Here is a 16,635-nt window from a genome sequence, read left to right as displayed (position 1 = left end):
GCGAGGTCTTGGCTGCTTCTGACTACCACGGAGTAGGTTAAATGTCGGGCTACGAAATGCACGTCGCGGTTGGGCCCCACCATCACTTGTGGGCTCCCCTAAGAGGGTGTTACTTATGCTTGGTGACACATAAAGCAAGCTTGCTAGTAAAGGTATCCACACACACACATAGAGGATCAAGAAAGGATGTCCTTAAACTTGAAATGTGAGGATGTTTTCATTTTTAGCATGTAGTTGATAATCTAAACCGCTCACTCTATTGCTACATGTAGACATATGAATCCAACAAAAAATTAGCCAAATCGAAAAATGTTTAACCATTTGATTAGTACAATTATCATTTTAATTTTATCTAGTGGACTACATGCATGTGTTTACACAATTTTGGAGTGACCAAATGATTATGGATTTAGTTGATTTTTTGTAGACGCAATTTTTGCATAGGAATATGCAGGATCAACGGTTAAAATCATTGAATTAACAAACTAGTGTAAAATTAGTAAAAATCCTCAAATTCTTAGAGTAAGGAACTAAGGATGTCCTCGATCTCTTGATAAATAAAAGCTTTATACTGAAAATCTCACTAGGGCAGAAGACCCACAGCACCCCAATGTAGTTCCGCCTCTGGTGAAGACCCTTTTTAAGGGAACCCAATGAAGCTCTATTGGAAAAATCCTCTTTAAGAAGTACCAACAAAATTTTGTCGACACCTAAACAAGCAAGCAATCTCTAGTCTTTGAGCAATGTGGCTCCCGAAACCTAGCCGCCTCTCTGTGGTGCTCCAATTGTGGAGATCGGTGCTGGTATCCTCTCTAAGTGGAGGTTCTCTCTCCACATCAGGCTGTTATCCCATAGCCCTCCAACATCGATGCCTCTCGACGACAACCCATAAAAGCCAACTACTAGTGGCTTTACTTGGAATCTCATCTCACCGAATCGATCTGGGCGAAATCGAAAATAGGGGGGGCTTGGAATTCTAGGATAAGGATCCGACCGAGGAGAGGAAGACTCAAACCTCTTGATGACTCGAAAACTCGATGGTCTGGGCTTGATGATCTTCTGATTTACCCATGGTAGAAGCTTGCTTCTGGTGACCAAAACAGAGCATCATGGCTCGCTGCACTTCCGATTGCAGATGTGGGGGCTGGGATCCAAATCCGATTGATGGTGGGGCGAATCTTTATGCTCCAATCTGTGGGAGTGGAGATAGTCATATTGAGTCTTTTTGCAGATGCATTGATGGAAGAAAGCCGGGCCTTGGTGAATGCAGAGCATGCTGGCAAGGTGACTTGAGGTGAGAAGATGGTGGCAAAGGTGCAGCAGTTGGGTGCCCAAATCATCTTGGGAGCCCAAAAGGATTCAGCAGCCCAAATCAGTTTGGGGGCTAAATTCAAATGGGCTTGGGGGACCCAAACCTATTGTGTGTACCTGCTGGAATTGGGCTTTTTGTGGACCACACGGATACACTCTGTTTCTTCAGGGTTTCGTATTTGGGATCCTAGAGGATCATTAATTAATTCAACTAAATGTACCTATGGTTATCTTAGATCTAAATGTAGCCTATTTACTATGTATTCTTTTCATAGTGTATATGTTCGCTTTTGAATATGTGAGGACTAATTGTCTAATGGGTGGTGCTAGCATGCCACGTCCTAGACTTGCCCATAGATGGCAAGGGAAGGTATGTATCCGTGTCATTCTTGCTTGAATTGAATGAGAATTGTTTGGTTCAAAAAAAAATTCTCTTGATAAATCCCCAATCTGTTTTTTGAAAAGATAAATCCTTCATATATATATATATATATATATATATATATATATATATATGGCCCGTTCTTGAGAGGACCTCTTTACTTTAAGAATTTTAGGATTTTCATTATTTTACACTAGTATATCATATAATTTAATGATTTCAACCATTGATGTCCTTTAGATTCCTATGCAAGAATGATGTCTATAAAAAATCAACTAAATTGAAAATCATTTTTTTTTTATAATAAAGGGTGGTGCGGCTGCCCTCAAGCCTTGATTAATGAAACTGTCGAATACAAAGGGGGGGACATTGAGCCAAAACTCCTTATTACAATACGGAACTAGAGAACATCTTGAAATACTATCATAAGTTTTTACTAAACAACTGTATTCAACTAAGTACCACCTAGCAAAGAACGCTCTACTGGCAACTCTATTTGCTTTGACATAGGTGACACAGCGGTGACACAACGGAAAGATAACTTGATCTACAACTCAATTACAGCATAGCATAATTTCCATACGCACAGCTTTCCCATCATGTTGCCACTGGAAAATAAATCTAGTGACACTAAGTTTCACCCTGCCACTAAGAGGCAGTGACCATTTGACCAAGTAAGGAACTCGCCACCTACCTAGAGCAAACACGTTTCTGCCACTTGGAGGTTGCGACCATTTGCTAATGCAATGAACTCGCAGCCTACCCAGAGCAGATAAGGCACATAGAGTGCACATACAGGCACCAAGCCCGACTAGCCCTGCACCACTACTATAGGGACTTATTTTCAACAAAACAACAAACGTAAACAAACAACTGGAAACGAAACAACTAGAAATTAAAAATCACCAGCAAGGCCCAAAAGCAAAAGCCCTGCCCAACCTACATCTCCCTCGAGGACCCATCACTGCAACCCACCAAGCTTGTAGCCAACGCCTTCCGCAGGCACCAGGCTGCCTCCTTGGAGCACTACGCTGCCGCGCCTCATCCCTGCACCGCTGCACCACCATGACCCTTTGCAGGCTACCCAATAACCAGATCAACGTTCGAAACCAGATCCAAAAACGAGCTAATCCTCGCCGCGCTCATCTCTGCCATGAGATCCAAATCTCTGCCACCGCTCAGATCCCAATTGTAGCAGTGACGCCAGGTTTCTCCGCCAGCAAGCCGTGCCCCAAATCTGCACCTCGTCTGCCCTCGCCCAGAATCCGGGAAGGACTGATCGACATCGATCTTCCCACACCAAGAACGACCCTTCTTGCTCTAGCCGTGGACCACACTTTAACCAGAGAACTCCACTGCAATCCCAGACCACCATCCTCTCTTGGACAGGAACGCAACGGTGGGAGCGCCTCTGGCTTTTGGCATGGAGAGAACTCACGAAACAAACTTTTTCTTCTCTCTCGCGCGTGGGGCGCGTTCCACTTGAGTTTCAGTTTTTAAAAGGGTTAAAAATCGTGCAAATAAATGTAGTCTGTTATATAAAATTAAAACAAACATTGTGCTAGTCAAATGGTTAAACGTTTTTTGATTTGGCTAATTTTTTGTATGATTCATATGTGTGTATGTAACTAGACAATGAATGGTTTAGATTATTAAAGTACATGCTATAAATAAAAACATCGTCACTTTTTAAGTTTAAGGAGGTCATCTTTACATCCTCCGTGCGTGTGTGCGTGTGTGTGTGTATTTTTTTTAGATATAGATTACGGACGGTGGCATAATGAGGATCTTTAAAATAAGGATTATATGAAGAATTTTAAATCAATGGTTGGATGACTTACATTTTACAGAAATAATATTTCAACTAAACTTTGAACCATTCATCCACAATAGACTTTATTTACGTAAGTCAATTATATATTTACGACTACCGAGGGCTCAACAACCACCATTTATGGCTTTCCTTATTCTTCTTCATTTTTTGTTGTGAAATGGGATTTTTGGTTGACCGGTAATTGACCCAGTTTCTAATCTATAATGATTGGCATCCACAAGTAACATCTCATAATTAGCTGAGTTTTATTCTCATACGGCAGTAAAAATATAAACAAAGAATTGTGGGTACAAATGATGTAGCATTGCAGTGATAGCGCAAAAGCTAAAATGCTAAGTGGCAAAATGACACAATAATGTATATCAAATTTTATCATGATGAATCTTGAAGAATCAATTTCAAAGGTTGAAATTCTTTGATGAAAAAATGTCACGTGATGAAGACTTGACTTTTGTATAGAGAATTGTCAATACAAAGTGTAGACACACCAATGAAGGTGCATCTTCTTCATGAAAAAGACATTCATATACTACCTAGCACAAGAGAAACAATTTTTTTTTTTACACCAAAATGAAAAGCTTCAATACGTACAAGAGTCCCTGATAATGACAAAAATTAAGGAATTGCATTGTGGTGTAACAATTTGCTACCCCTTATCGTCCTTCAATCATTGTAATGCTAGCTTCATTTTTGGAGGAATTAGTATTCTCAAAATGTGGTTGAGGATGATAAGCTGAAATTTGGATAGTGAATTGAGGCAGCTTGGGTTGTGGGCCATCTTTCTCACTACTTAACATCAAAGCTATGTTTGCCATGTTTGGCCTATCCACAGCATTGTCTTGTACACACAGAAGCCCTATATGCATGCATTTTAGTACTTCCGATGAAGAACATGAATCGCCCAATATTTCATCTACCAACTCCAACCCTCTACCTTCATTCCACAAGTTCCATGCCTGTAAAGGTTCATAAATAAGGTTTAAGCTATATGAAAGAAATTGCTCATGAGTTCACATCTTACAATAGAAGTTAAAGTATGAACTTACATAGGCCAAAAAGCCTAGTTGTTGGTCATATAAATAGAAGCCGGTATTCTTCTTGCTGCTAATAATCTCCAAGACCAAGACTCCGAAGCTATAGACATCAGACTTTTCAGAAAACATCCCCCCCATGGCATACTCGGGAGACATATAGCCACTGCATGGAAAACTAATTGTTAGTAGGTATCTAATTGACCATGTTGGAGATTAGTAAGGTTATGATTAATCTTACCGTGTTCCAACAACTTTCTGAGTATTTTCTAGATTTTGTGTTCCTTCAACTATTCGTGCTAATCCAAAATCTGAAATTTTTGGATTCATTTTCTCATCCAAGAGAATGTTGCTGACTTTCAGATCCCTATGTATCACCTTCACATACGAATCATGATGGAGATAGAGAAGCCCTCTAACAACACCATGAATAATATTAAAGCGAGTCGCCCAGTCAAGAACTACTCTCTTCCTCGTGTCTGAAAATAATTAATGTACAAGTTAGAGTCTAATCATTAATGGTTGTTCATAAATCATGACTCCCATGCATGTTACAATGATGACACGTTTACTTACTTGAAATGGAAATAATCATGAATCAAAGACAACTGAAATGGGAGAAGAAAGGAATCGGTATTGATTCTGGAGGAGTTGATTCCTAAACCCATCTCCCCCCTTCGGAATCAAATTCCTGAGTATTCAGGAATCGATTCCTTATAAAGAGGTGGGACCTACACCCATTCTGATTCCTTCATGTGTTAGTAAACGCAGGAATACTTTTACCCAGAATTATTCCAATTCCTTTATGTGTTAGTAAACGCAGGAATAAATTTACCCTGTAATCATTCCCTCCCATTTCAAGTAAGTAAACATGCCCTGAAATGTCATGAGAATGCTACCCTTTCAAAACTTGGTTAAAAACCAGATTTCTAGCCTTCTTTAATCGCTCGGAAATGCAGACACAGTTGTATGACAAGTAGTAGTGAATGCAACATAGGGATCTGAACTGAACAGACAGCAGAGATTATATTGTACAAACATATTCAATATCTGATAGTTTGGATCTAGAAGTAGTCGATTAATGATGGATTGTTTGTCTCTTGGTAATCTATTTCATGTAGAGGTGGCAAACAAGCCGGCCTGGCCAGGCCCAGCCCATTTTAAGAGGGCCTAGTCGTGCTTCGTGCCGTGCTTGGGCCGGCCCATTTATTATCGTGTCGGGCTCGTGCCGGCCTATTTACTTAAACATTAAGCCCGGCCCAGCCCATGACCCGAGCCCATATCGTGCCGGACCGTGCTCTTGCCTGGTCAATAACGGGTCGTGCTCGTGCCTACCCACTATAAAACAAGATTTTTTAAAATCTTAATTTGAACAAATAAAAATTAATTTTATTTAACTATTTAGAAAATTTAAGTTCTACAACGTTTTTTTTTAATCTTAGCTTTTTAAGATTAGATTTCTAATAATTTTTTATATTCCACTATAAGAAAGAAAGAAAAAAAAATCAAAATATATTGTTTTTAGTATATTATTGTGAGATTAATCTTTATTAATATACTAAATCATCTATTATTCTTTCCTTCATTCTATAGTTTTTTCTTTTTCTTTTTCTTTTTTCCCTTCATTCTATAGTTGTATTATTATGAGATTAGTCTTTATTAATAAACATATATTTAATATTTAGAAAAAATACTAATTTCAAAACAAGGATATAATGTTTTGTTTCATTATTTTGACAATATAAAAGAAAGTATTGGTGGAATTGTCATGAAACTTTAAATAAAAATGTCTCATATTCAAATCTCATCATTATAGTTTTTTAATATTTTTTTAAAAAAATGAAATTTTGTGTTTGTAACGGGCCGGCCCACAATATATCGTGCTCGGGCCGTGCCGGGCCTGGCCAATGGGCCAATATTCTTAGGCCCAGCCCGACCCGTTATTCTAAGGTGCTCGGGTCGTGTCGGGCCACTAACGGGTTTGGGCCGTGCCGGGCCGCATTTAAGTGTGCCGGGCCCGTACCGTGCTCTTGCTTAGTGGCCCATTTGCCACCTCTAATTTCATGTGAATCTATTCATCGCTTTATGTTAGTATGCAGTTGTGATTCCAAAACCCAAATTATGCTAATTCTAAGGTTGAATTCTTCAGACTTTTGTATTCTTTTTCTTGTTAAATAAGAAAAAGACAGGTGAGATCTTACTTTTCAAAGAAATTTTCATCTTTTCCCCAAGTTCGACATTTACAAACAGCAAAGATACTTTCATTGAGATAGGTGAAGATGACTTTTTGCACTGCAATATATTGAACAGAAAATACTAATGAAACTAACCAAATAGAAAAGTATCCAAGCTTTTGTTTGGCATGAACTCGTAAATCAGTAACTTCTCATCCTCTTTAACACAGCAACCCATGATCCTAACAAGATTTTTATGTTGAAGATTGGAGATCAACAACATCTCATTCTTGAACTCTTCAATGCCTTGTCCTGAGCTACTAGATAGTCTCTTTACTGCTACTTCCTTCCCATCTTGTAGCATACCCTGTAAACCACAAGCTCCACAATTTATTAACTGAAGTCATGTTTGTATCTTGTACTTGTTGAAATGTTAGATATATAGTATCCTTGAGAAAGAAAGTACCTTATAAACTGGGCCAAATCCTCCTTGCCCAAGTTTGTTTGTGACACTGAAATTGTTTGTAGCAATTAGTATGCTATCAAAATCATATATCTGTAGCTCTAAGGGATCATGCTTTCCTATATATTCTCGGAGACCATCTCTTGAACTCTTAATCATACCAGTCGATTCAAAGTTCTGAGTCTGTCCTGTTTGCATATATAACATCAAACACTGAGTTTGAGCGAAACAACAAGCAACATCCGGTCACCAATCAATAAAACAAAAAAGCAATAATAATCCTTTTATGAAGTTATGCATGAAGAGATAATGTGCTAATGCATGAATTGGTTCATCTCTTACTCTTCTGGTTAGCTCGCCTCCTGTAAAAACCGAATACTATGGCTGCCAAGATACTCACCAAAACAATAGCTGTAAGGCTGCCAATTAACTTTATTGGCTTTCCTTCACCTGAGAAAAGATGAGAAAAAGTGAACTTATTATACAAAAACGAGCACGAAACAGAAAATTAAGAAAAGATATTGTTGTAAGAGTTGTGCAAGCACTACTATTAGTTACCTAGTTCGGAGTGTGCTAGGCGAATATAAAGATCTACTCCGACAGACCCCGAAAACTGCTGTATATCAATAAGATCTTTGGACCACACCAAACACCCTATATTATTAACAAATGCATAAGCAAGGCAAGAACAGTTGTTTAGGCAGCGTAATTTGCAATCGTTGGACGTTTCTTCAGCATTGAGAGCAGTAATGAACTCATGAGAATCTGGTATTTTTAACTTCACCATCTTCCAAAACCCGTCATCATCAACTTTTTTCCCTCTTGATGAGACTGACTTATTTGTTTGTCTCTCACAAAACAATTTCGTCTGCCTCACACAGCCTCCTGTCCAGTTTCCTTTGCTCCATTCCGCACTTGACTTCGGTACAAAGCCTTTCAAACACTTACAGATTGGAGATGCAGAAGCTTTGCAAACTCCGAAAGGTCCACAAGCTCCGTAGATGTCACATGGATTCTTCGGTGTCTGCCAATAATCATACCACTTCCCATCATTCTTCGAAAATCTAAGCCTCACTGTTCCTTCTGGAGAGATGTATATATACGCCACAGGTTTGTCATAAAAATTATAAGAGAAATCCACTGTGCCCTGCTTTAAGTTATCATCCACACTAAAGCCATTTATATATCGATGATCCATATCTGGTACACCAATGAAACTCGACTTATCCCATGGACCACTTCTCCAGTAGGGAATTGAATGTGAATCATTTGATCCATTATTGATCCAAATGAACACTTGTGATGGCGCCTGTGGGGGCAATCCAAGTAAGAATTTCCCTGGTGATGGATCATTCTCTGCTTTCCAAGAGCTCAAGAAGTGCCCCTTTCCAGACTTACTGTCTCGCAAAACCACGTTCGGTAGGATTGTGTCACCAGGATAATCAAAGCTCTTCCATAACTCAGCTCCCAGATGATCATTGACAACAAAGTTTCCATTATCTAAGAGAACTGCAGCAACTGAACTAGTATTCGATGATGACACCAAAGAAGCAATATTAGTAGACCATATAGACTTTTGTTTCCCATCTACAAGCTTCAGATTCCCATTGCTAGTAACTGTCAAACTCGCTGAGGTGTCTGCAACTGCAAGAGGCTTTTCTCTGTTGGCCACCCATACAACTTTACGCGGAGATATATCTTTGTGCCATATCCCCACATACTTCTTAGCAGAGTTATTAGGACTGAAGAAGCCCAACTCAAAAATGTGGCCAGGGGAAACTAGAATTTGTCCCTGTGCTAACGGTTGCAAAAGAGTTATCTGATCAACTTCAGCACAATGATAATGTGATGGAAGCAAGCTGAATAAGGAGATGAAAAGGAAGTAGAACATAGAGCCATTTAATAAAGGACAAATGCTTCTGGTTCTAATATCCATTGGCATCCCAATAGGTTCTCAAACAGTAATGAACTTTAAATGCTACTCTTATATATAGCGCTCAAGTTCAATTGCTCTCAAGTCTCAAACTTCTGTCAATATCGAAGTAGATGCACATTTTGAAGCTTGCGAATTTCCTTCCGTAAATTGGGGACAAAGGTGAAACATGCACAGATCCAGAAAACCATTGTAAGAACAATCAGCATGTTGCCAAAACCTTATCCGGTCCATGCAAATTCTTCAATGAACCACTCGCGTGGTATATAGTATGGAGTTGAATTAAAAGGCATCGAAAGTACGTAGTCCATGTGATCCTCTTTTTTCGTTTTAGTCTAATTAGTCAACAAAAGCAACACATTCTTCTCCAATTCAGTCCCACTTTTGCGGCAAAGTGCAAAACACACCGGGGGCAGCAAGTGAAATCAACGCATTGAACGAAGTCAGAACCTTTCCAAAGTAGAGACAAATTTAATAGGGAGTAGAGATACGGGTATTAATTAAGGTGTAGAGACTCCAAAGTCAAGCTAGTCCTTCTAGATTTTTGCGAATCCGGTAAACAGTACCCCGCGCGTTGCTGCGGGTTTTATAGTATTGCATTGACATTACATAATATGAGACAAACCATTGGAATTATAAGAATATTGAGTATTCTTACTTACAATCACTGTTGGAACAACTATAAATGATTACTGGAAACCTTTTACATATTATAAGCCATGGGTGCCAGTGCCATACTCAAAAAGATTTAAAACATAATCCTTTTTCCTTTTCTGCAACATGGGAAGAAACAACGCTCAGCATATCAAATTTGGTCAGCAAAATGTTAGTAGCTTGGAAGACTTACCAGTAAGTAAGGCCTTCTTTTGCTCATCTCACTACCAAGTTTAGCTTCCAATTCAGCCACTTTCATTTCTTAATTTATCTACATGGCATACCCAAACAAAATGTCAAAAAATTAGCACATGAATCAACAAGAAGTGCATTCACAGGACTCAAAGGAATAACATGACCAAATGAATAACTATGCAACTAAATAAACAGCTTGGTGCATTTGTTAAACAAACACAGATTGGAATTCACAAAATCATATGATACTTATACATTCTCACCCATGATTGGAATTCACAAAATCATATGCCAATAATTACTTTTAAAGGGTGTGGCTATACATTATTGCTGGTGTAAGAGATTTTACAGTCTTTGCATCACTCACCAAGGACATAAGCCTTTGCAGTTACATTATATGTGTGATACAACTCCAGTCATTCAAACATACAAACAACCTAACTCAAAGTTCCACACTACATAGCTGAACAGAAGAGGATGTGGTGTGGAACAAAGTATGTTATCATGTAGAGAATGAATTACTAATAGTTAGAATGAGGCTAATAAGGTCCAACTAATTACTAAACCCATGTCCGTGAACTTTTCATATAAAGTACATAAATCACTACTAAAAAAAAAAAGACTACAGCTCAAGATTGCAAACACCGACTCCATCAAAATAGTTGGTGATTAGTCTAAACGATTACAATCTACAGATTGCAGCTCTATTACAATTTACAATCTCTTTGCTACAGATTGCAGCTCTATTACGATCTACGATCTCTTTGATAAAGATTGAAAACTGAAAAATTGTTTTAAAAAATATCATCAAATTGCAGCTCCATTACAAAATGAAGAAATAGAGCTAAAAAGATTTCAATACATATCGCAGCTCTATTACAAATTATCAGATTGCAGCTCTAATACATCCAATCTTTCCATAAAAGCTGAAAAGGTTGCAAACCACAGTAAGCTAATGGACAGATATGATAGTTAATTTTACAATTAACAATATTCTGACTGGATCCGGCTCCTCTAAAGTTATTTTTAGTGAAGTTTTGTGAATTTTGTAAAATCTCAACCATTCATGTAATCGAATGATCATTAATTTTGTTTTGGTCAATTCCTCAAATATATTCTGTTTGCCTATTCTCATTGTAGTCCGATCTTCCCCTCTTCTTCATCTTCTTCCTTCTTCTCCCTTTCTGTCTGATTTCTTTCGAAAAAAAGAAAAAAAAAATCTCAAATTCACCATTAGTCTTTATCTTCCCTTTCTCAGTTTATGATTACCTTTAGCTAATAGTATCCATGTCAAATGAAAACATTCAATTACCAAGAGGGTGGTTTCTTCCCCTCATGAAACGTGGATCATAACCAAGACAAATCTGGGATTAAAGCATGCATTCTCCCATATTCCATATGCATATAATTTAAGAACATCAAACTTGGATTAGATCATCAAAGAGAGAAATAGGGTTAATTACCAACCCCTCGGATCCCAACAATTGATAATAAAACAATACTTAATCATTGTTTCTGAAGAGGAAAATTCAAGTTCACAAGTTAATTTGGAGATGAACTGAAGAAACAAAGAGTTTCTTTCTCCAGCCAATACACAGAGTTAACGGCAAAGTTCTTCACCAAAAAAAAAAAAAATTAAACGGCAAAGTTGTCTCAATATTTAAGGAAGAAAAAAAAATCTTAATTAAGATATTTCAAAAAAAAAAAATCTTAATTAAGACAAATGAGATGGTACACTCGTAAACCATTAGATTACATGAATGATTGAGATTTTACGAACTTCACAAAACTTCACCAAAAATAACTTTAGAGGAGCCGGATCCATTCTGACTAACAATGTCATCTTTAAACCACAGCAAGCTGATGCACAGTTACAATAGTTCATTTTACACCTCCATTCTTTATACGGGACATAAAATTGATAAAAAGCTTAAAGTAGAAAATCTATGATAATAAGGCTTATCATTTTCATTTATTTGGAGATATAATCCACTAAGTTCAATTACCTTAATCAAATCAAAAGATCATGACACCAAAACACAAAAAAGGTAACAATTTTAGCCCCAAAAGCATGAAAACTTGGAAGACAACAAACAAATCCCAATGTTAATCAACAAAGACTGGAAATAATGACATCCCAGCAACAAATAAGATAATTAAAAAAAAAAAACTAAGAAATCGAATCAAATATAGGAGGGGGTTTCAATTACCATATTATTTTCAGGATGCCTCTGAAATCGAATCAAATATAGGAGGGGTTCCAATTACCATATTATTTTCAGGATGCCTCTGAAATCGAATCAAATATAGGAGGGGGTTTCAATTACCATATTATTTTCAGGATGCCTCTGAAATCGAATCAAATATAGGAGGGGTTCCAATTACCATATTATTTTCAGCACAAACAAAATCAAAGAATATTTAAAACAATTTTGCAACAAAAGAAAGAAGAAAAAACACACCCAATTGGATCAATATCGTTGCACCTGATCAAAACCTAAACCCAAATGCTTCTCTTCCCCTTGGCTCCAGTTCTGCATAAACAAAAAAGGAAAAAAAAATACTTATAACCAATTCATATATGCAGATCTATAAATCTGAAATTTGCTGATATATGGCATTCATGTTGTAAAAGGTTCTTACCATAAGATTTCTACAGAGCCTACAATCAATTTCAAGGTTGGAAACTCAGAACAAAAACAAAGGCAAGAAACCAAAAACCCAGACTTCTATTTAGAATGAAATCATTGAAATCAAAACATAAAAGAAGATCGGGACAATTGCTACCTAAAAACCCTCTACCTCTCTCCGATGCTTCTCACGTTTCTGGGCTGTTTCATCTCTTCCGATTTCAATTTCTATGCTCTCACTACGTTTCTCTGTGTCGGTGATCTTGGGCTCTGATTTCGCAACTGAGTAGGGAAACAGAAGCGAGATTAGGGATGACAAAAATCCCCAGCGGGGCGGAGCTCCATTGGATATCCGCCCCTAATGGGGGAGAATTCAGGGACAAATGGGGAATAGGGATGGGAATCCCCAATCTCCGCTATCTAAGATTGGGGATGGGGTGGGGATGGTATTGTGATCTCCATCCCCAAACCCGCCCCAATAATATATACCTATATGTAACTTATATATATTTTTTAATTTATTGTTTATAATATAAATTGCAAATATATACATTTATTACTTTACTTTAATAGCTACACTTTTATTTTAATGATGTTTTGACTTTTGCACTCACTGAATTATGATTTATGAATTTAATCATATTTTAAATTTATTTGTTGTAGATTTTGATTTTAAAAAAAGCAATATGAGAAAAATTTATTTTATTTATTAAATTCTTATTGGGGATTTGGGGCGGGTTTGGAGGCTTAGTCCCTAGTGGGGATTGGGGCAGGGATGGGGGTAGAGAATGACCCCGAGGATGGGGATGGTATTCTGATCCCCATCCCCAATCCGCCCCATTGCCATCCCTAAGCGAGAAGTGGAAAAAGATTCTGATGGCGGATTGTAATTAAAAGAAATAAGAGGACAAAATCGTCTTATCACCATCGGCTTGGCTCAAGCCGGTACTGTTACTAAGCCGATGATAAACAGTGAATCCCGCACTCTCCTTTAATATATAGTATAATAGCCTTGAATATTTATTCTGAAGCAATTCTTTAAATATTTTGTCTTTATTTATTGGATTTTTGTCAATTTACCTCATTTCTTGAGATTTTTTCCCACTTACCCCAACAAGTTTTTTTAGTTCTTTCTTACCCAAAACACTCTAAGCAAGTCTTTCCTAATACACCATTAAGTTTTTTTTTTTTTTTTTTTTTGAGACCGTTTTACCCTCACCACTTTGTTACTTAGAGAGAGAGAGAGACCATATATAGCAGGCTTCGCCGGAGCCCTGTCACCGGCCGTGGGATTCCAGCCAACTTTGGCTAGAATCCGGACAGACCGCTGCCTACAAAACTTCTCTAAAAACCTCACCGGAGATCCCTAAAAAGGTCGTTGGAGATCTTATAGGCCGCCGGAAAGGTTATTGCCCCCAAATAGACCTTTATTGCCCCCAATACACGTCTATTGGAGGCAATAGACGTCTATTGTCCCCCAATAGAACTTTCAGCAGCCGGAATGGTAACTAATCTCCCTAAATTTAGACAAAAAAAATTTGATCAAAGAAAAAAATATCAATTCAAAATGTCTATTGCCCCCCAATAGAACTTTTAGTTGCCGGAATGGGAACTAATCTCCCTAAATTTAGACAAATAAAACTTTGATTAAAGAAAAAAAACGAGGCAATTACATCAACTCACAACGTCTATTGCCCCCAATACACTTAATTTTTTTTTTTTTCATTTTTCTTTCATTTTGGGCCTTCTGCCCAATTTGACCCAAAACAAAAATAATTATTTGGGCACCCAAAAAATGCTTTGGGCACCAAATCTGAGCAAACCACCAAATCAGTGCAAATCGGAGCTCGACCTTTGTTGCTAATATGCTTTTGTAAACACGGGAATCTGAAAACAAACAAGATGCAGACAAGTGTACAAAAATAATAATTTTATTAATTTAAGTGCGGGTTACAATCTTTGGTAATCCTCTGATTCGATCTCCGACGATGAATTTCACTCAAGGGCTTGATGCTTAATCTTGAGTTGTTCGATGGTCACGAGTGTCGACACGTGACGAATGTTTTGACTTGAGGTTGGTGAGGAACCGGCTATTTGGCAGCTTGAGGGTTCTTCACACGTGCTTGGGAGGCTTCAGGAATTTTGAGAGTATTTCCTTCTCTTTTTTGGCCGAAGTATTTCTTTCTCTTTTTTTTGCCGAAGTCCTTTTCTTGATTTGTGAAGGGGTATTTATAGTGTCGACGTCTCTCTTCATTTGGAATGCCTTGATGACACGTAATTAATTGCATTTTCCTTAATAACATAATCAAATCAATCAGTCCTAATTAACTGATTTAATCACGATTATTAAGGAATTATCCAATTAATTTGATGGCTGATTTTAATTGTATTTCATTAATAACATAATCAAATCAATCAGTCCTAATTAACTGATTTAATCACGACTATTAAGGAATTAGCAATTAATTTGATGGCTGATTTTTATCTTGATTATCAATTTAAATAAATTGACATCTAATCAGCGAACAAAATTTAATACTTGATTTGACTCGGAATCAATTGATTTAATTTAATTGATCCGCCTTAATATCAGCTGATTAAGTCAGAACAAATTTATTTATTGCCGTTGGGCTTTTTTCAAGGTTCTAAAAATCACTAGGCGCTAGTCGGGCGGTGACCGAGCGCCTAGCGCCCAGAGGTCTAGGCGGTTTTTAATTTTTTAAATTAATTTCTATATAATAAATATAAATTGATAAAATTGTTCCATGTACCCTTAATAATTTGATTATGTAATTTCATACAAAGCACTAAAACCACTATTATATGATTCAAATTATTAATTTGGATAATTATGAATCAGATTATACTATGTATTTCTACTGTTATCCGAAAACTTATTAGAAAAACTGATAATTAAGTTGTAGTGGTCAACTGTGACCAAACCACTCAATGGAATAGCAAAAACAATGGCTGTGAACACGTGCTCGTAATTAATGTACCCTCCAATCTCTACCTCCAATTTATGCTCTCTCTCTCTCTCTCTAACTCTTCATCACTTTTCAGATTGCATTCCCCTTTTCTCTCTCCTTCCTCTCCCCAGAATAAATCAAAAAAGTATATGTCTTCTCTGATTTTAAATCATCAAGAGAACTTTAGAAGATGAAGGTGGTCGAGCTACGGAGGAGAGAGAACGGAACATTCTAATGATCGACATCAAAAATGATAGCGAGAGGAGAGAAGACCTTTAAGCTGTCTATGGTGGGCATCGACATCGATCGGTCAGAAATAAGAGGGTGGGCATCGACATCGATCTGTCAAAAACGAGAGGGAAATGAGAGAGGCAGCAAGAGTAGTGAAGAAAGAGATATAGGGGTCGACCGATTTGATTGCGTAGCCTAAACCCGCCTAGCCGCCCAGCCTGATCGAAGCTTCTTGGCGAATGCCCCACTTCAAGGTGTACTGTAAACATGCTACCACGTGTTGGAGGTGTGACTTGAAGTTTGAATTTGACTTTTTTTTTTTTTTTTCATAACTTGATGCGGCATTTTGCTTCGCTGTAGTCAACTTCTAGAACTTCGAAGTTGTAGAGATTCCTTTGGCATCTTAATTTAAAATTGTAGAGACTCTTCTGAAATCTTGATTTAATTTAGAGATTTTCTTGCAATCAAGATTTAATTTTGTAAATATAGCAAGGACCTCAAATGGATAAGTGACAAAGCCCATAATATAAGAGTATTTTTTGTTAAATATTTACGGAATAAGTCCTTGATTTTTTTCTAATAAAATTTTTATTCACAAAATTTCTACGGTCAATATATTATTGCCATATATAGCAGAAAATTTAGAATTTAAGCCATACTTTCCGAGTCTCAACTAGGAAATTCCTTGCGTAAGGAACTCTAGCCTTTCAATATAAATAAAGGTCTCGTCAGACTTGATTGTCAAATCTGTCTTCTCCAATACTCTAGATAACCCTCAATTTCCCTCCTTGCTTCGTTGCTTTTGTCTTTGGTGTGGCAGAAGACCAT

General features: G+C 37.4%; 1 protein-coding gene and 1 long non-coding RNA gene across 2 annotated transcripts; both read right to left on the bottom strand.

The window, feature by feature from the left end:
• Positions 1–2,773: 2,773 nt before the first annotated feature.
• Positions 2,774–9,131, bottom strand: LOC112164632 (G-type lectin S-receptor-like serine/threonine-protein kinase At1g61500). Its single transcript, XM_024300902.2, has 8 exons — positions 7,754–9,131; positions 7,538–7,645; positions 7,199–7,383; positions 6,889–7,099; positions 4,800–5,037; positions 4,574–4,724; positions 4,340–4,483; positions 2,774–3,013 (listed from the first exon to the last, which is right to left on the bottom strand). Exons 1-8 carry the CDS (start codon positions 9,129–9,131, stop codon positions 2,774–2,776), a joined length of 2,655 nt encoding a protein of 884 aa, XP_024156670.2.
• A 712-nt stretch (positions 9,132–9,843) lies between these two features.
• Positions 9,844–12,924, bottom strand: LOC112182293. Its single transcript, XR_002929388.2, has 5 exons — positions 12,765–12,924; positions 12,440–12,511; positions 12,188–12,266; positions 9,976–10,053; positions 9,844–9,901 (listed from the first exon to the last, which is right to left on the bottom strand). It is a non-coding gene; the product is annotated as an uncharacterized LOC112182293 (long non-coding RNA).
• Positions 12,925–16,635: the final 3,711 nt, after the last annotated feature.

Source organism: Rosa chinensis, chromosome 1, assembly GCF_002994745.2.
Source record: "Rosa chinensis cultivar Old Blush chromosome 1, RchiOBHm-V2, whole genome shotgun sequence".
Classification (NCBI taxonomy): Eukaryota; Viridiplantae; Streptophyta; class Magnoliopsida; order Rosales; family Rosaceae; genus Rosa; species Rosa chinensis.
This window is presented reverse-complemented; position numbering and strand designations above follow the sequence as displayed.